This window comes from Salmo salar, chromosome ssa10, assembly GCF_905237065.1.
Source record: "Salmo salar chromosome ssa10, Ssal_v3.1, whole genome shotgun sequence".
In the NCBI taxonomy this organism is placed as follows: Eukaryota; Metazoa; Chordata; class Actinopteri; order Salmoniformes; family Salmonidae; genus Salmo; species Salmo salar.
Window position 1 is genome coordinate 52,055,484 of NC_059451.1, and position 21,454 is coordinate 52,076,937.

The 21,454-nt window shown below is 43.2% G+C and overlaps 1 protein-coding gene across 8 annotated transcripts in view; it reads right to left on the reverse strand.

Moving 5' to 3' along the window:
* The window catches only part of arhgef18b (rho/rac guanine nucleotide exchange factor (GEF) 18b), a 93,964-nt gene extending 83,703 nt beyond the window's left edge, over positions 1-10,261 (reverse strand). For 6 of the 8 annotated variants that reach the window (XM_045687925.1, XM_014123644.2, XM_045687924.1 and 3 more), the window contains exons 1-3: positions 8,032-8,162; positions 1,246-1,376; positions 399-931 (exon numbers count right to left, since the gene is read on the reverse strand). In XM_045687925.1, coding sequence (XP_045543881.1) covers positions 399-931; positions 1,246-1,376; positions 8,032-8,107 — 740 coding nt within the window. In that variant the 5' untranslated portion in view covers positions 8,108-8,162. Of the gene's footprint in view, positions 1-398; positions 932-1,245; positions 1,399-8,031; positions 8,163-9,769 lie in introns of those variants that run through there. The other 2 variants (XM_045687926.1, XM_045687929.1) reach the window with 2 other exon arrangements.
* Between the last annotated feature and the right edge of the window lie 11,193 nt (positions 10,262-21,454).

A 21,454-nucleotide genomic window follows, 5' to 3' on the forward strand; every position in this document is an offset into this window, starting at 1 on the left:
TATGGACATTTTCTGAAATTACAATGCAAAAATTCCCCCCAAAATTCTATATGTAGTACCTTTATTACAATTTTTTTGATAAATGTAAGGAATTTACAGCAATTAGCATAAGATTTTTTTCGACAGTTATATCATTGATTAACATAATCAGACTAATAGACAGGTTGTTACCATACCATTCACACAGACTGACCTAACATGTGTGTTTTGTCCTATATTTATATTGTATTTATAAAAAATACAAAATCATCCCAGGCCCCCGTCCCCCCAGGAGGCCTTTTGCCTATTGGTAGGCCGTCATTGTACATACGAATTTGTTCTTAACTGACTTGCCTAGTTAAATAAAGGTTCAATAAATAAATGAAAATAGTGAGTTGAGTGGAGAGAGAGGGCCTTACCTCCTCCCCAAGTCGATGGGAGACATGGGCATGCCCAAGCTGTGTCTGCGTGATGTAGACATGGACCTGATCAGGATAGGGAAGCTCTCTCTGTCAGAATCCATCATGTCTCCTTGTCCTCCTGGTCCATTCAGATTCACCATAGTGTTCACCACACCCACAGGGTCAACAGGGTCCACCGACTCACTGTTATAGCCGTCCATGGCACTGCCTGACTGCAACAGGTTTGGGTTGAACTGAGTGACCACAATAGTGTGATGGGGTATGGATTTGTTTTCAGTCTCTTGATAGGGATATGAATAGGGATGTGGATTGGGATGGAGCTGGGAGCTGTGCTGGGGACTGTCTCTATATCTACTGGGAAAGCCCAGGGTAGGAGGGCTGGTTTCTGTGGCAGCCGATACAGAGTGTACCCCTTGATGGTCTTTGTAATAGTTTGAGTCTATGAAGGAGCAGCTTAAACCCAGCAGATCCTCCACACTGCTGTCTACATCCTCATCCAGGCTTGGGTTCTCATAGTCACTTTCACCATCCTGGGGGGGGGAGGGAGGGAGGGAGGGAGGGAGGGAAGGAAGGAAGGAAGGAGGGAGGGAGGGAGGGAGGGAGGGGAGGGAGGGAAGGAAGGAAGGAGAGGGAGGGAGGGAGGGAGGCAGGGAAGGAGGGAAGGAGAGGGAGAGAGGGCGAGGGAGGGAGGCAGGGAGGGAAGGAGAGGGAGGGAAGGAGGGAGGGAGGGAGGGAGGGAGGGAGGTGGAGAGGAGTTAGGGCTTGTTGTTTTGACACGTTCAGATGTGGATGCACTGAGTGTGAAAGCAAGACAGAGAATAGAAGGAAAAGAAAGCCTTTCTACCTTTTCCTCAGTGGCACTGTTGAAGAAGATGTCTTTAGCGACGGAGGCTGGGGACAGGGACGAGGACAAGGAGGATGCCTCTGAGACACTCACACGGGGCTGCAGGGTCGAACATGGCTTACATTCTGATCCTGCCACAGGAACAAAACACATCTGTCGTGTCAGATAACAATCAATCAATGAATCAATCAATCATGATGACTTAACCCCCGAAAACAAGCTAGCTATTCTGTGCTACAGGTATATATGTCACGCCCTGGCCATAGAGACGTTTTTGTTCTCTATTTTGGTTAGGCCAGGGTGTGACTAGGATGGGCATTCTATGTCCTTTTTTCTATGTTTTTGTATTTCTTTGTTTTGGCCTGGTATGGCTCTCAATCAGGGACAGCTGTACATCGTTGTCGCTGATTGGGAGCCATACTTAGGTAGCCTGTTTTCCTTTGGGTTTTGTGGGTGGTTAATTTCTGTTTAGTTATCTTACCTGACAGAACTGTTTTGGCTGTCGTTCATTTCTTGTTTTGTTTAAAGTGTTCCATTAAAATATTATGATGAGCACTAACCACGCTGCGCCTTGGTCTACTCCTTCTGACGGCCGTTACAATATGCCCTGACAGCATGAGGATAGCCTTGCTATTAATGAATGGAGGACGGTGGAACTGTTTGAGACACCATGAGGATAGCCTTGCTATTAATGAATGGAGGACGGTGGAACTGTTTGAGACACCATGAGGATAGCCTTGCTCTTAATGACAAATGGAGGATGGAGGAACTGTTTGAGACACCATGAGAATAGTCTTGCTCTCAGGTTCTAATTAATTAGGGTGATACACGGCAAACATTTTTGCCAGAATGCTCACCATACATCAGCTATCAGGTGGAGAGGTGAGGAGTGACGAGGAACGAAGTGAGGAAGAGGGAGACAAAAATCAACCCATACCTGAACCCTATAGGCCTATAGGTCAGGCATCAGAGCCTGGTTCCTCTCTAGGTTTCTTCCTAGGTTCCTGCCTTTCTAGGGAGTTTTTCCTAGCCACCGTGCTTCTACACCTGCATTGCTTGCTGTTTGGGGTTTTACGCTGGGTTTCTGTACAGCACTTTGTGACATCAGCTGATGTAAAAAGGGCTTTATAAATACATTTGATTGATTGATTGACAGTAGTATTATATGGCCAAGTACAGATATCAGTTTACTGAGATAGAAATCATCCTTGAGTGTGTTATTGGTATGAGACTAACCAGTAAAGCCTACCAATGAGGTTCAGACATTGGAGGCTGCTGAGGGGTGCATGGTTCATAATAACGTCTGGAACAGAGTGAACGGAACCGCAAACCACGTGTTCGATGTATTTAATACCGTTCCACTGATTCCGCTCCAGTCATTACCAAGAGCCCGTCCTCCCCAATTAAGGTGCCACCAACCTCCTGTGGGTACAGAGCCAGATGCCAGTACAGGCATAACGCAGACCAGCTGTGAAAGCTCTGTTACATTGCTGTTGCATAAAACAGATTCTTCACATATTCACATGATGTCACAAACCACCGTTGCCACGGGAAACTTGTTATGATGCCACGGGCAACTTGTTATGATGTCATCCATGTCATACGCAAAAAAGCTGCTTGTGCTGTATAGAGATGCTATTTTATTTGACCACATAATTTTTCATACAATTGTATCTATTGCATGGTCTGTAATATTTCAGATCAAATATACAATGTTTAGTGTTTCTGTAATTCAAAATGAACAAAGTTACTGTGTACTCACTAACTATCAGACCAAAGTTACTGTGTACTCATTAACTATCAGACCAAAGTTACTGTGTACTCATTAACTATCAGACCAAAGTTACTGTGTACTCATTAACTATCAGACCAAAGTTACTGTGTACTCACTAACTATCAGACCAAAGTTACTGTGTACTCATTAACTATCAGACCAAAGCTAGACTGTGTACTCACTAACTATCAGACCAAAGCTAGACTGTGTACTCATTAACTATCAGACCAAAGCTAGACTGTGTACTCATTAACTATCAGACCAAAGCTAGACTGTGTACTCACTAACTATCAGACCAAAGCTAGACTGTGTACTCACTAACTATCAGACCAAAGCTAGACTGTGTACTCACTAACTATCAGACCAAAGCTAAGACTGTGTACTCATTAACTATCAGACCAAAGCTAGACTGTGTACTTATTAACTATCAGCCAATTATGTCTTATTAGTCTACTAAGTTATTAGTTTGATCTCTGAGCTGTTCATGTTCAGTCTCACAGAGATGCCTATCTGTAGAAAGGCTGCCGGGACCACTGGACGGTTGACACATTCAGACACAGCCAGCCCCAGTCTGAGGAGACGAGCTGTGGTTAAACTGAACTGGGGATAAGTCCCATAGTGTTGAGCCCAGGAAAGATGAAAACCAGACCACACAAACCCCAGCCCCACTGGAGACTGGAAACAACCCACTCCACACGTCCTGCCTGCTGATGCTATAAACCAGGGCCCTGCTCTCTGCGCCTCTCTACTCCCTAACGGCATGGCCAACAAATTATGATTGTGATTGCTGAGTGCAACGTGGATGTATTTTCTAACGTAAATCACTCTCTCGGGCCAGAGGAATGACAATGTCCTGGGCAGGCGAGACAGAGACAGAGAGAGAGAGGGAGAGAGCGACAGTGAGATAGAGAGAGAGAGGGAGAGCGACAGTGAGATAGAGAGAGAGAAAGAGAGAGACAGAAACAGAGAGAGAATGGATAGGCCACAAACGAGCCAATGCATTCATAAACATTGATGATAGAGAAAGAGAGATAGAGAGAGAGAGAGAGAGAGCGAGAGAGCGAGAGAGCGAGAGAGAGAGAGAGAGAATAAGTGTTTGCTTCATCCAGATCCAACTGGCTAAGTGTAAACCTGCCTGGGTTTGGGCTTCAGCTTGAGGCTTGTAGCACCAGCAGCCATAGCCTTTTATGGTTGGCCTCTCATATCTTTAATGCATCTAGGGAGATTAAACAAAGGGCCTCCCAGGCTCTTGGAGTACTTTGGCTCAATCACATCCAGCCCCCCCCCCCCGTGTAGACACAGTACACAGACCTCTACAGGGCCAGTGAGAGCTGTTGACAAACTAGCAATACGTTTAACTACAGTTGTAATAGTTGAGTATGAAGCACTGCGTTGTGGTGTTGTAAGGATTACAGAGACTATTCAAAGCCTGTTTGTTTCTGTACACTGATTTGTTCTCCTCTACTTTGACCTGATCCTTTAATAATGGCATTTTAGTAGTTCTATTTCTTAACCATTGAGTTGGGCGGCAGCTAGCCTAGCGGTTAACAGCATTGGGCCAGTAACCGGAAAGTTGCTGGTTCAAATCCCCAAGCTAACTAGGTGAGAAAAAAAAATCTATTGATGTGAAACAACGTAGACGTTCCTCAGCCTCTTCATATTGATAGGGCCACAAATGAGCCAATGCATTCAGAAACACCGATGCCAATGCTGTGTCTCTGTCTGTTGAGTCCAGACAGAGACTGTATAAACAAGGAAACGGCAGCTAACAGTGTTAACTACATCCCAAAGATGGCTGCTCATTTCTACACTGTCATCATAGTCAATTTTATCACCCATGACCCGACAAAAAAATTAGGAAGAAGCAGATACAATCAGGCTTGATATGGCAGTTGACTTGCCTATTTGAGCTAAAATGATCCTTAATCATAACTAGGGCTGTTTATGACGACCTTATTACCACCACACCGGTAGTCACGAGTCATGACCTCAGTCAAACGCCATGTGACAGTTGAGTCACGGTAACTAGGCTTCTCCAAACCTGCACCCGAATGCCGCTGATGGTCACTAGTAGCCTACCAAACAAGCTAACGGCCAGTCGCTAAAGGCCTTGTACTCAGGGCTCTATTGTCCCTCCATCAGATCACTAATGGTCTGGTACTCAGGGCTCAATTGTACCTCCATCAAGTCCTAATGGTCTGGTACTCAGGGCTCTATTGTCCCTCCATCAGGTCCTAATGGTCTGGTACTCAGGGCTCTATTGACCCTCCATCAGGTCCTAATGGCCTGGTACTCAGGGCTCTATTGACCCTCCATCAGGTCCTAATTGTCTGGTACTCAGGGCTCTATTGTCCCTCTAACCACTCTGACATCAATGCAAATGCAATAGAAAATCAAATCAAACACTTCACTAGAGCCCCGGCCTTCAGAGTTTGAGCGGAATAGGATCAGCTGATGTGCAGTGAGAGGCAGCTCCTCATAGCTGGTTGATGCATGGAATTAAATAACTGTTGCTATAAACCTATGTTGTGTAACATTTCGATAGGTTAGGCTATGCTATGCAATTGCATGAGAAAACAGAGTTCTGATGGCCTCTATTAAAAAGAGGAGGATCCCATCAGCATTCTATAGGCTAGGCCTATTATATTTATTTCTGAACTATTCTAATATGAAGCACATTGCTTTGTTTTACAATCGGAGTAGCCTACCTGGCTGGCATGAAAATGAACCGCGTGAAAAGCGTCCTCCATTCGATATTCAAGTGCATACAGGTGACATCTTTTTTTCCCGTCCCGCTTCTCTTCCGACAGGTGCATGATGATGGCCCATTCTATATCAAATCTAATTTGACACATATTTAGTATATGTAAAGATTAAATTGACAATAGTCTGATGGTTGAGAATATCATCACTTGTGAATGATGCCGGGTTTGTGCAAACTAAGGCAAGGAAAGGTCCTTGGATTGTTTCTAATTATAGTCGCATGTATCATGTAGCCTAGTTAGCCTATAGGCCTCAATGTTTTGATAAGGTTTGTATAACAACTAAAGTAGTCTATAGGCCTAGGACCCCTGGGAGAGGGTTGGAGAGCCCATCGCCTACAGAACATAGTGAAACACATGAACTATTTAACACTGCCTCGGAAATCGTTTGGGGAAAATATCCTTTCTATTTTATTCAGCTATGTTCAATTGTATTTTTCTTACTATAAAAGAATGTAAAATACGGGAATTATAAGCGAGTCTGTCTGCTAAATGAACTAGTGTAGCCCACAGCCATTTGGCATCTTTAAAGATATGTGACAGATGTATTGTTTAGGTAAAATAAAAAAAATACACAGAATGAAAATTTAAACACAACATTTAAAGTGTTGTTCCCATGTTTCATTAGCTGAAATAAAAGATACCACCACGTTGTGCTGGGGACAATAAAAGCCAACCAATGTGCAGTTATGTCACACAACACAGGGGGACCAGTATGAAAAGGTATGCACTCACTACTGTAAGTCACTCTGGATAAGAGCGTCTGCTAAATGACAAAAATGTAAATGTAGGAGTGTCCACCAGGGGCCTCACAAGTGGCATAGTGGTCTAAGGCACTGCAGTGCTAGCTGTGCCACTGTGGTCCTGGTTCGAGTCCAAGCTCTGTCGCAGCCGGCCGTGACCGGGAGACCCATGGGGCGGTGCACAATTGGCCCAGCGTCATCCGGGTTAAGGGAGGGTTTGGCCGGTAGGGATGTTCTTGTCCCATCGCGCTCTAGCGACTCCTGTGGCGGGCCGGGCGTTATGCACGCTGACACAGTCGACATGTGTACGGTGTTTCCTCCGACACATTGGTGCGGCTGGCTTCCGGGTTAAGCGGGCTTTGTCTCAAGAAGCAGTGCGGCTTGGCTGGGTTGTGTTTCGGAGGACGCACGGCTCTCGACCTTCGCCTCTCCCGTATAGGAGTTGCAGCGATGAGACAAGACTGTAACTACCAATTGGATACCACGCAATTGGGGAGAAAAACGGGTAAATGTAAAACCCTTTTTAAAAAAAATGCTAATAATAATTACAATTAATAATAATTGAAGGAATGTCCACCAGAGCTGTAGCCAGAGAATTGAATGTTTATTTCTCTACCATAAGCCTCCTATGTTGTTTTAGAACATTTGGAAGTGCATCCAACCGGCCTCACAACCGCAGACCACATGTATGGTGTCGTGTGGGCGAGCGGTTTGCTGATGTCAACGTTGTGAACAGAGTGCCCCATGGTGGGGTTAAGGTATGGGCAGGCATAAGCTACGGACAACGAACACAATTGGATTTTATCGATGTCAATTTCAATGCACAGAAATAACGTGACGAGCTCCTGAGACAATATATTTTTTTAAGGTTTCTGTGACCATCAGATGCATGTCTGTATTCCTAGTCATGTGAAATCCATAGATTAGGGCCTAAAGAATTTATTTCAATTGACTGATTTCCTCATATGAACTGTAACTCAGTGAAATCTTTGAAATTGTTACATGTTGCGTTTATATTTTTGTTCAGTATACATGTGATATGAAATCTGTGGGCATGACACACATCAACACCTGTCATCTCACATCCCTTAGAGACAGAAATGCACTTTGATCATCCATTTACTACAGTGTGAAAGCACTGAGCCCTCAACACCAAAGGAAATAGACAAAACCTCACTGTGTCAAAAAAATAAAATAATTATACAACATCAATATAAAACACATGCTGATATATAATATAACTATTAGTTTAAGATAATAACAAAAAATATGTATTTTTTTTTCAAAAGTGAGAATGATTTCATTGCAGGTTTAGACCATATTAAGAACCCCAGGAGATAATTCAACTGAAATTACAAGACACAAACCTCAAGATTCCATATCTGAAGAAACTTTAAGACCACCGTAACGCAAGATATCAACAAAAACATCCTTTTTAAAGTGTGATTAGGAGAAAGGCAGAGAAAGGGAGACAGAGAACCACATGCATAGTGATGGTTGTAGCTACCTCTCTTGAAGGACCAACGTTTCATCCAGAGTTTGGAGAAAGAAGGCCAGGAGTTGTTTAAGGGAGAATCTGCCATAGAGAAGGCTAGCTGGAGCTGGTCAGCTCGCCGTGCAACACCGAGACTTGGGCTGAGCGAGTGAGCGAGTGAAAGAGTCCGAGAGAAAACGAGAGGGGGGGGACACACGAACGAGTATCCCAGGCAGAGTCGGATCAGGGAGGGGGATTACCTAACCACAGATAAATGCATTCCAAATGGCACCCTATTCCGTATGTAGTGCACTATTTTTAACCAGGGCCCTATGGTCAAAAGTAGTGCACTACATAGGGAATAGGATGCCATTTGGGATGCACACATTGAAACCCAGGGGCTCCTGAATAGGGGCTGGCTGGGAGAGAACAGACACAGTGAGGGGAAGTGATAGAGGCACCGTGGAGAGAGGGAGGGAGGGGATGAAAAGAGGCGACGGAGAGAGGGAAGACTTTGATGAAGAGGGGAAGGGAAAGGTGTGAGGGCGGAGTGGCTGAAGAGGGGTAGGAAAGAGTTTAACGGTGAAGAAGTCTGGGAAAATGAAGGGATGAGAGGGGAGAGAGAGAGTGGTAAAAAAGGACAGAGGGCAGCAGCAAGCTGAGCATTAGGAGGGTTAGCTGAGCGTTAGGAGAGTTAGCTGAGCGTTAGGAGAGTTAGCTGAGCGTTAGGAGAGTTAGCTGAGCGTTAGGAGAGTTAGCTGAGCGTTAGGAGGGTTAGCTGAGCGTTAGGAGAGTTAGCTGAGCGTTAGGAGAGTTAGCTGAGCGTTAGGAGAGTTAGCTGAGCGTTAGGAGAGTTAGCTGAGCGTTAGGAGGGTTAGCTGAGCGTTAGGAGGGTTAGCTGAGCGTTAGGAGAGTTAGCTGAGCGTTAGGAGGGTTAGCTGGGCGTTAGGAGAGTTAGCTGAGCGTTAGGAGGGTTAGCTGAGCGTTAGGAGGGTTAGCTGAGCGTTAGGAGAGTTAGCTGAGCGTTAGGAGGGTTAGCTGGGCGTTAGGAGAGTTAGCTGAGCGTTAGGAGGGTTAGCTGAGCGTTAGGAGGGTTAGCTGAGCGTTAGGAGGGTTAGCTTAGCATTAGGAGGGTTAGCTTAGCATTAGGAGGGTTAGCTGAGCGTTAGGAGGGTTAGCTGAGCGTTAGGAGGGTTAGCTTAGCTGAGCGTTAGGAGGGTTAGCTGAGCGTTAGGAGGGTTAGCTGAGCGTTAGGAGAGTTAGCTGAGCGTTAGGAGGGTTAGCTGGGCCGTTAGGAGGGTTAGCTGGGCGTTAGGAGGGTTAGCTGGGCGTTAGGAGGGTTAGCTGAGCGTTAGGAGGGTTAGCCTAGCATTAGGAGGTTTAGCTGAGCGTTAGGAGGGTTAGCTTAGCTGAGCGTTAGGAGGGTTAGCTGAGCATTAGGAGGGTTAGCTGAGCATTAGGAGGGTTAGGTTAGCCGAGCGTTAGGAGGGTTAGCCGAACATTAGGAGGGTTAGCCAAGCATTAGGAGGGTTAACTGAGCGCTAGAAATGTTAAGGACGACGAGGGCTTTGCAATCACAGTTGATCACGTGCTTGATTTTAAAAAATGATGTCATACCTCAACATATTCAATGTAATAAATCTATCAGACATTGCTCATGTCCAAGAAGGACTCTGCTAAAATGTGTCTGTTATTACACAATGGACAGAAGTGATGTGATATATGATATGAAGTTAGATATGAAAACATTTGTAAAAAAAAATGTACTCACCTTCAATATATATATGAAACCCTATCCAGACAGCATCCAGACGAAGAACCAAAAAGCACCTGGAAACCAGAGTATAGAGATGCCTTCATCCAAAACGTTGTTGTGTTCCAACCATGTTCCCTTGACGAGTGTGTGTAGTTAGTCCTCTGACTCTGCACAGTAAAAAAGACAATGAACGGGGAAGAGTACAAATCAACCAAACACAGCTTCCTCTTTTCAGCTTCTCTGTGCCATTTTAGCTGAGGACAAAGTGGCATACTCATGTACAGCCACACTAGCCTTGTTCCAATATTACACAATCATTCATGCATTTTTTTTCTTCCGTTCATACGCTTTCACAAGCTTGGAGAGTAACTTTATAATCATTTCTCACATGACTCTTTTAACAAGCTTCAATAGTTCATTCAAATTGAAACTATAAAGCCAACCATTCTGATAAGATTTCTCTACTTGTGTTCGTGTCGTCTACCCTGCTGGGTAGATGATCCGTTTCTCTGTTTGTGTCATCATAACGCTGTGCTGATCTGGGAAACTGTTGAGCGGAACTTGTGCGATCTGAAGTGGTTTCCGTGGTGAGATTAGACCTTTACATTGACACACTGTTCATTGTATTTAAGTGTGAAAATACAGAGCGTGTTGATGAAGAGATTGCAGCAAGACAGGCGTTCTAAGTTCAGTGGCAATTGAAGAAGGGGCAACATATCTGAACTTTCAGATAGAAATGTGTGTAGAATTTGTTTGAATTATATTTTGTGATATAGAATTAGGAATGGACCGTGTCACTTCTATACATTGGATTTTGGTCCACCAGACGTTCCAGTTCACTAGTAATGGAAAACTGCATTCACTCAGACAGCATATATAGATATCTGCATTGAACTAACTTGGAATGACTTTGTGATCGAACATTTGAGGAACACTGCTCTTAACAATGTAGACATGTGACACCCTCATATTCTGAATCACACGTGGCTTGACAGTGTATATGTGCAGTGTGAAGTCAATAGTTGGTGGCCTATTGACATTGATGTGCATCAGTGTTTAGTCCAGAGGGGTATACTACAAAACAGAAACAATGACTTAGCCAAACAGCTAACTTGCCTAAAAAGTCTGAAGTAATTTAAGCTTGAAAGATAAGCTTAAAATGGGCATGGTCTCAAACAACCAAAATCACATATCCAAGTTAAGCTTTCTTAATGAATCAGAAAAATCTAGTCATTTCTGGTTGTTTTTTAACTGGCTAACTCATCAATCCTTATTTTAGTAAATACCCTAGTGATTCTACAGGACTGTATTTACATGGCTGAATAGAGGTCACACCATGATCATATTCAGTTATGCATCAGTTGGTCCGGTTAGTCCAAGTTGACCTTATGCACAGATCCAGGATCAGCGTACACTTTCCAAATCCCACCAGGGGAGGGGGAAATGCAAAACTGACCTTAGTACAGTGTCTCAAGTGAATATGAAACCATGGAATTTGAGAATAGCTAATGTTCTGTTGTTCCACCTATGTGTTCGTCGTTTAGCAGACGCTCTTATCCAGAGCGACTTACAGTTAGTTCATTCATCTTAAAAAGGTAGCTTGGTGAGACAACCACATATCACTGTCATAGTATATAAAACTCCCTAGTTGTACTCCTGTAGTAAAATTCGAGTGCCGTACAAACAGATTGGCAGATACTAGCGGATCAGGTCGAAACAGAAAACATTGCCGCTGCTGTAGCATCTGGAGAGGGATTGTTACATTTGAACTTACGCTTGACCTTTTTGACCTTAAAAATTTGAAAATGTGCTGATTTAGTGTCACCATGAGCAGGACACAAGAGTTCATTACGCCTGAAACATATTCCTCAAATACACTGAGGCTAAGGAGCATAAGAAGAAACACATTCTCCAATAAATGTATTCATCATTTTAATATTAAACAGTTAATTGTTGAATAATTTACACAAAGCAAGATTTTCATATTATTCCAACATTTACTGTACATGTCACTGCTTGGCTTTCCTTGAAAACAGAAGAAAAAAAAATACATTGTCAAGCGTTATTCAGTCATGGCACATTTTGATCCTGTACGTGTGTGTGTGTGTGTTATTGTGACAAGAGAGTGAATATGATATTTATATATGTGATATACATAAAGGTACATGTCGATCCAGTGTAGGGATGTAGCCATCTTTGTTGTTGTACGTGGGTGTGATACACGTCACCTGAATACGCATCTATGTGACAAATAATGTAGCTCTAGATAGTGTCTTCAGAAAGTATTCGATACCCCTTGACTTATTCCACATTTTGTGGAACATTCAATCTTGGTAAGCAACTGCAGTGTAGATTTGGCCTTGTGTTTTTGGTTATTGTCCTGCTGAAAGGTGAATTCATCTCCCAGTGTCTAGTGGAAAGCAGACTGAATCAGGTTTTCCTCCCTCTAGGATTCTGTCTGTGCTTAGCTCCAGCCGTTTCTTTTTTATCCTGAATAACTCCCCAGTCCTTAACGATTACAAGCATAACCATGACATGATGCTTGAAAATATGGAGAGTGCTATTCAGTAATGTGTTGTATTGGATTTGCCCCAAACATAACACTTTGTATTCAGGACAAAAGTTGTGGTGCCAATATTTTTGCAGGACTACTTTAGTGCCTTGTTGCAAACAGGATGCATGTACAGGCTTTCTTCTTTTCACCCTGTCAATTAGGTTTGTATTGTGGAGTAACTACAATATAATATATTGTTGATCCATCCTCAGTTTTCTCCTATCAAAACCATTAAGCTCTGAAACGGTTTTAAAGTCATCCTTGGCCTCATGGTGAAATCGCTGGGCGGTTTCCTTCCTCTCCGGCAACTGAGTTAGGAAGGTCGCTTGTATCTTTGTAGTGACTGGGTGTATTGATACACCATCCAAAGTGTAACTAATAACTTCACCATGCTCAAAGGGGTATTCAATGTCTGCTTTTTTTAAATTTTTCCCTTCTTTGTGAGATATTGGAAAACCTCCCTGGTCTTTGTGAGACATTGGAAAACCTCCCTGGTCTTTGTGGTTGAATCTGTGTTTTAAATCCACTACTTGACTGAGGGACCTTACAGATAATTGTATGTGTGGGGTTCAGAGAGGAGGTAGTCATTCAAACATCATGTTAAACACTGTTATTGCACACCGAGTGAGTCCATGCAACTTGCTCTGACTTTAAGCACATTTGTGGTCCTGAACTTATGTGGACTTGCCCTAAGAAAGGGGTTGAATATTTGACAAGACTTTACAGGGTTTCATTTTTAATTCATTTGTAAAAATGTCTAAAAACATTTTCTACTTTGACATTATGGGGTATTGTGAGTAGGTCTGTTACAATATATTATATATATATATATATATATATATATATATATATATATATATCTATATATATATCCCATCCATTTTAAATTCAGTCTAACACAACCAAAAAGTGGGAAAAAGTCAAGCAGTGTGAATACTGGCTGAAGGCACTGTGATGTATCAATGAAGAATACATCAGTATATCTTCTATCATGGCATAGGCTCATAAAGAGGCATGTATCCTGCCAGCCTACACACAGCATTCTGGAGCCATCTATGTGCACAGAGGGAGAAGGAGCAGCAGTCACAACACAAAGAAACAAAACCCATGGCAAGACTTCAACCAAGGATGATAGCGAGACAACTCCACCTACAGACACACACAGGGGCTAGTGAGAGACTAACATCTAGCGAGCTGTGTAAACTGGAGCAGACCACCGACAAGACAGCATGACTCCCCTTTACCCCCTAAACCCTCAATATCATCATGGCCACCCCCACCACTACTAAACCCCTTTACCCCCTAAACCCTCAATATCATCATGACCACCCCCACCACTACTAAACCCCTTTACCCCCTAAACCCTCAATATCATCATGACCACCCCCACCACTACTAAACCCCTTTACCCCCTAAACCCTCAATATCATCATGACCACCCCCACCACTACTAAACCCCTTTACCCCCTAAACCCTCAATATCATCATGACCACCCCCACCACTACTAAACCCCTTTACCCCCTAAACCCTCAATATCATCATGGCCACCCCCACCACTACTAAACCCCTTTACCCCCTAAACCCTCAATATCATCATGACCACCCCCACCACTACTAAACCCCTTTACCCCTAAACCCTCAATATCATCATGACCACCCCCACCACCACTACTAAACCCCTTTACCCCCTAAACCCTCAATATCATCATGACCACCCCCACCACTACTAAACCCCTTTACCCCCTAAACCCTCAATATCATCATGACCACCCCCACCACTACTAAACCCCTTTACCCCCTAAACCCTCAATATCATCATGACCACCCCACCACTACTAAACCCCTTTACCCCCTAAACCCTCAATATCATCATGACCACCCCCACCACTACTAAACCCCTTTACCCCCTAAACCCTCAATATCATCATGACCACCCCCACCACTACTAAACCCCTTTACCCCTAAACCCTCAATATCATCATGAACACCCCCACCACTACTAAACCCCTTTACCCCCTAAACCCTCAATATTATCATGACCACCCCCACCACTACTATACTGAACCCCTTTACCCCCTAAACCCTCAATATTATCATGACCACCCCCACCACTACTATACTGAACCCCTTTACCCCCTAAACCCTCAATATCATCATGGCCACCCCCACCACTACTATACTGAACCCCTTTACCCCCTAAACCCTCAATATCATCATGGCCACCCCCACCACTACTATACTGTACCCCTTTACCCTCCAGCACATCTGTTTGCATCAGTAACCTTGTTGACTTGACACTGAATAAACAAAAACACAAAAAAACTGTTTCAGCAAGGGCAAATATATCATTATTACACCTGTAGATGTATGTAGATGTAGACTAGTTGGCCGAATCAGTAAAAAAAAAACCGGTGACTCTTTCTTTAAACGACCACTTTACACACGCGTACATTTCATTACACTACTAACAGACATTGTACAAAATACATAGCTTACGGTGGTTTTCTTCATACTGCTCCATGGTCATGTTAAATGGCTTGGCAGTCTTTAATTTAAACATTTTTATTTAACCTTTTATTTAACTAGGCAAGTCAGTTACGAACAAATTCTTATTTACAATGATGGCCTACCGTGGAACAGTGGGTTAACTGCCTTGTTCGGGGGCAGAAAGACAGATTTTTACCTTGTCAGCTCGGGGAATCGATCCAGCAACCTTTTGGTTACCGGCCCATCGCTCTAACCACTAGGCTACCTGCCCATCGCTCTAACCACTAGGCTACCTGCCCATCGCTCTAACCACTAGGCTACCTGCCCATCGCTCTAACCACTAGGCTACCTGCCCATCGCTCTAACCACTAGGCTACCTGCCCATCGCTCTAACCACTAGGCTACCTGCCCATCGCTCTAACCACTAGGCTACCTGCCCATCGCTCTAACCACTAGTCTACCTGCCCATCGCTCTAACCACTAGGCTACCTGCCCATCGCTCTAACCACTAGGCTACCTGCCCATCGCTCTAACCACTAGGCTACCTGCCCATCGCTCTAACCATTAGGCTACCTGCCGCCCCACATTAGATTAGGATAGAACCTTTGATTCTGATACATATTATGTTTTATATTTATTTACTAGGATTTCCTCTAGTGGTCTTTTCCAGTTTTTCACATCGAAAAAGCAATATGCCTTTTCGGTAAGCTGTTGGTCTGAAACAAGGACATTTCATTCCATAACATTACAATAGGTGATATTTTGAGATATAATAATAATAAAAAATAAAATAATTTATAAAAAAAGATAAAACAGATAACTGGCATGCTATTGTGATTCTGGGGGGGGGGGGCGGTAAAACCATGGCAACATGTATTTAGAATGGGAAAGAACATGATCAAATGAACATTTCAGACCACACATGTCATGATACACACGTAGTCCATCTAGTCAGAGTTATGCTGCTCCATAATACATCTACAGAACTTTCATCTGCACAGCGCAGCGGGGTAGTGTCATGAGCAAAAAATGTTGATTTTTTTATTTAGAAAAAGTTATATACATTGATAACAATGTTAAAATTCAATCATGTACAAGAGTAGTAAAAGTTTACAGTCAGAAAAGTAATTGTATTTGCCCTCTATTTTGGCACAAAATTTAAAATATTAATCAACATCTCTAAATGTAATACTTTTTTATTTTTGAAACAATACACAGAATGATGGTTAACCTGCTGCTGGATCACTAGCGTGCTCTGGCAAACCACATGTTTAGGTTATCAGAGTTTAAACTAAAACTACATTTTCCTAAATCAAGTGCTTATATTTTTCAGGGATATCTGCTGCTATTTACAGTTAAAGTTTTGATTCATTTTAATACAAAATTAACAGTATGCATTTTAAAAATGGGAGTTCTATTCTCCCATGTCATGCATTCAATTGTTGCTAATTATAGATGATCCCATGTGCTTTGGGTGTTGTGTTTTAATCAACAAAGCGAGTTGGCTGAGATACACAATTCTATTAGCATCAAATTAACAAACTATCAGCTGGGGGTTTGGATTCATGCACAAAACAAGTCAGAGCTTCGCCCAAGTAGAGACAAGTTCAACATTTTTGGCTAAACCATGAATATCGTTTACATAATTATCCCAACACAGTGTAATATGATGAATCATCAATCCAGCCAAGCTGGATGTGTTACCTCCCTCTGATTGGAAGCATGAGTTACAGAAGGCGCCTCTCTCCTGTCTTAGAATACATCATGTGTTACTACTCCAGTATTCTCCTGCTGTGGGGGTTCGTTGGGGGTTTATTCCTTGACTATTAGTGATGAGCGAGGAGAAGACACAGATTAGTCCAGTCCAGAGCAGTCTAGTCTAGTACAGAGCATTCCAGACTAGTCCAGTCCCAGGGCAGTCTCGTCCAGTACATAGCATTCCAGACTAGTCCAGTCCCAGGGCAGTCTAGTCCAGTACAGAGCATTCCAGACTAGTCCAGTCCAGAGCAGACTAGTCTAGTCCAGAGCAGACTAGTCTAGAGCATTTCAGAGCAGACTAGTCTAGTCCAGAGCATTGCAGAGAAGACTAGTCCAGACTAGTCTAGTCCTGAGCATTCCAGAGCAGACTAGTCTAGTCCAGAGCATTCCAGAGCACACTAGTCCAGTCCAGAGCAGAGCAGAGCATTCCAGACCAGACTAGTCCAGTCCCAGAGCAGACTAGTCCAGTCCTGGGGCAGACTAATCCAGACTAGTCCAGTCCAGGGCACTGAGGGTCTGACTGGCTGTGTAGTCAGGAGGGAGGAGGGCGGTCAGTCTGAGCAAGGCACTATGGGACAGAGCCCTGGCTACAAGCGCCGGTCCAGCTGCTGCACTTTCACATCCAGCCACCTGGTGGCAGTGAACACCACGGATCACAACGATAACAAGCTTTCATTTAATCATCATGTCTATAATCTTGAAGAGCTGAAAAAAAAATGGATTCACAAAGGGTCAGTTGTTTGTTTGTTTGTTGACAACTTGTTGGCTACATCTCCCCACAAAAAAAGATAATTTGCTAGGATGACGAGAGAACTTCCACTTCAGGTCAGACAGGTAGGTCCTTCCACCCTCAAACCCCCTGCACAACTCATGCCTCCCTGAGAAGTTACAATCTAGAATGCATTTTTCTGTTTATTATGGCACACAGGATTGTCCTAGTCCAGCTCTCTCAGGGAAGTCCTTTAAGCAGCGGAGGCATGCAAGCGTCCACACAGACCGCGGCGGTGGCGTTGATATAATAACCTATTTTCACAGTAGAAAAATAATACATACAACATAAATGCAAACTGACGACAGAGAAATAAAAAAACACTTCTGGAAGATACATTAAAAAAAGCCTCAAGCCTGAATGCCGTCCCGTATGACTGACTTGAGCAGACAAGGAACTCAGAGATACACCTCCACCCACCTCCACCCAACCACTGAGGAGAACATATATTCTGTTGACGATGAACAGCATGACCAAGACATAGCTGAGCTATAGAAGACTTTGGCTGTATGTATGTGATCAAGAGATACGCATTCATGATTTGGACGACTCGGTCTTGATGCAGAATTTCTATAAAAAGCTAAAATTAATTAATTCTTTCCTAGAACAATGTATGTAGATAAGTAGAGCAACTATGACCTAGCTAGTGGGTATGTTAAACTAGGAAACTGTTCATTTCAAAAGGACATCAAACCAAATCTGATGCTTAGGGATTCTACGCAAATAAAGGGAGTGGGAAGCCAACCTTTCATGCATTATAATCACCAGTCAAAGAGGTTGTAGCCAGAACACCACATTCTCGCCCGATTTACCCGTTCCAGTAACAGCTAACATTACTACTTAAATCAGAGTTTGTGGCCATGTTTAAAAAACGCTTTGAGGTTGTGCTTTACACTACACTGGGGATTCATCTACTTGGTTGTAAAGATGACTAACTTGACATGGAGTGAAAACTTGCTGTTTGAGTTGGACCTTGTGGGATTCTATATTGTGATGGCATTCTTGTCACGGTATGATGCTGTCACAGCAGTGGTCACGGGTGGGCAGTGTCCTGGGCCTCTGATTGGGCTGCAGGGATAACGACGGAGAGAGATGCTGTAGTGATTCCTCCAAAACTCCTGAGGTAGACTGTGGTCAAACACACAGACCAGACAACTACCAACTCCTTCTGATTTATAGCTCTACTGTTAACAAAATAGTCTCTGTTTTTACCTGACTTTCAACATTTAAAAACCTTTCACTAAAAAGCTAAACTGGGTATTTTTGTACAATGACAACGATCATAATAAAATAAATAAAATATGAATTATCTATAATTTCTTAAAGATATGGTGATTTGGTCATATGTAGAGATAAACACCCACCATTTAACTATCTGGACTGGTCATATGTAGAGATAAACACCCACCATTTAACTATCTGGACTGGTCATATGTAGAGATAAACACCCACCATTTAACTATCTGGACTGGTCATATGTAGAGATAAACACCCACCATTTAACTATCTGGACTGGTCATATGTAGAGATAAACACCCACCATTTAACTATCTGGACTGGTCATATGTAGAGATAAACACCCACCATTTAACTATCTGGACTGGTCATATGTAGAGATAAACACCCACCATTTAACTATCTGGACTGGTCATATGTAGAGATAAACACCCACCATTTAACTATCTGGACTGGTCATATGTAGAGATAAACACCCACCATTTAACTATCTGGACTGGTCATATGTAGAGATAAACACCCACCATTTAACTATCTGGACTGGTCATATGTAGAGATAAACACCCACCATTTAACTATCTGGACTGGTCATATGTAGAGATAAACACCCACCATTTAACTATCTGGACTGGTCATATGTAGAGATAAACACCCACCAAAAGCATGAGATTGGAACAGATTGAGTTTTTTTAACATCTTGAATTGTCGAGAATCAAAATGGTGGTTTTAACAGCTTCAACTTAAAACTCCATTCATACTCTGTGGACTTGCCATTCACCTTTACAACAGACCAACATCAAGCCCACAAAGCCCTCTCACTAGCTGAAGTTTCCCATAGCAACAGATAGATAGAACTTTAAGTAGCAACGGTCATATTTTTTCCAACATCTCTAAACACCTCGTCATCTCCAAACAACATGGTATTTACGTTTATGGGTTTAGCTCCCATCTAAGAGTCATATTTCTCTCCCTCTGTCTAATATGTATGTACGCGCACACACACACACACACACACACACACACACACACACACACCACACACACACACACACACACACACACACACACGTATGAGTGTGTGTGCCAAACAAACAAACAAACAGTAACCAGCCTGTACAACAGTACATCCATCCCTCTGGTTTGTGGTTGATTGAGAAGGCACTGACTGGAGGCTGACGAGGTAACGGTTCCACCATCTCAGACAGGCAGACAGGCAGACGAGGTTAACAGAGATAACTGGGCGATGATGAATGGGCAGGTTTAATAACACTAAGCCCTAAACACCAGGTTCAAAGTGCTGAGTGGATGAATGGAGACCAGATTGACTTGCTCTTAGCTCCAGGGTGTTTTTCTGTCCCTTATCGATGCTTCTGACAACAGACGACGAGTATCGCTGCCTTAGGCTAGAGGGAGGGATAAATGTGTGTAAACCACTAACGATCGGGTTATTTGTGCTTCTCAATTGAAATGCTATGTAGACACTTCTCAATCAACCTCTGTCGTTAACACCAATGTGTGGTTTCCATCAGAAACTAAAACAATTTGATGAACTTCTATTTGTGCACAAAAAATTGTGTATGTGTGTGTTCATTACAAAAACACTAGTGGCTCATGAGTCACGTGTCCATGGTAACAAGTGATAAGGTGCTGCTTGTGTGTGTGATTGTGTGTGTGTGTGTGTGTTCTTTTAATTATTATTATTTTTTTAAATCAGGACTTAGTCTTGTGCTGGGAAAAGCTGACAGGAATGTTGTGATGTCTGTTTGGAACATAGCAATATGACTGTACACGGACAGAGGTTAACAATTTCATGACCCATCTTTAGATATTTGAGCGAAAAGTTACAAAATCGAAATGGTGTTGTGAGGTCCTCTAAAGAGGCAGGCAAGGTGTGGGATTGAGTTCAATATCTTTTACTTTAGGGTGGGAGGGAGGGATGTGAATAACGGGCACACGGGTAGTCCTAATAGAACGCCACGGACCACAGCGTCGATAGTGGAATGTCGGGGGGGGTACAGCATTTCCTGACTCACACACTACATGTGATAGAGGGAATGTAATAGGATTAATAGTAACAGCCCCCCCACCACCACCCCCGCTTCGCTCCACTAACCCCAACACATACACCATCTAACTGCTCCTCTCTCTCTCTGCCGCCCGCTGTAGTCTCGGAATGCAATAGGAACTTTACAGAACGTTCTGATCAAAAGCACTCAACCACAGTAACATGGAAAATTCCACCAGCAGCCTGATTGTGACCTCCTTCCTGTGTCAGCGAGCAGTACAGCCAATGGGCTGTCAAAACTTTGTTGTTACGTGGGGAGGGGGTGAAGGGTGATGGTAGGGTCACAACAAACCTAGTCGTATGAGGACACAGGGTTGTGAAAGAGTAGAGATGATGCCAGGTAGCCACTCATGGGGCGGCAGGTAGCCTAGTGCTTCAGTTGGTAGAGCATGGTGTTTGCAACACCAGGGTTGTGGGTTCGATTCCCACGGGGGACCAGTACGGAGAAGAAAAAAGTAAAAAATAAAAATAAAAAAAATATAAAATGTATGAACTGTATGCATTCACTACTGTAAGTGGCTCTGGATGAGAGCCTCTGCTAAATGACTAAAATGTAAAATGTAATGTTAGAGCGTTGGACTAGTAACCGAAAAGTTGCAAGATCGATTCCCCGAGCTGACCAGGTAAACATCTGTCGTTCTGCCCCTGAACAAGCCAGTTAACCCACTGTTCCTAGGCTGTCATTGAAAATAAGAATTTGTTCTTAACTGACTTGCCTTGTAAAATAAAAAATATAAAATAAATATATATAAAGTACTGCAGGGGGATCTTTCTCCAAAGTACTGATGCTACGGGCTCTTACAATACATCCACCTATACAGGCTACTGCC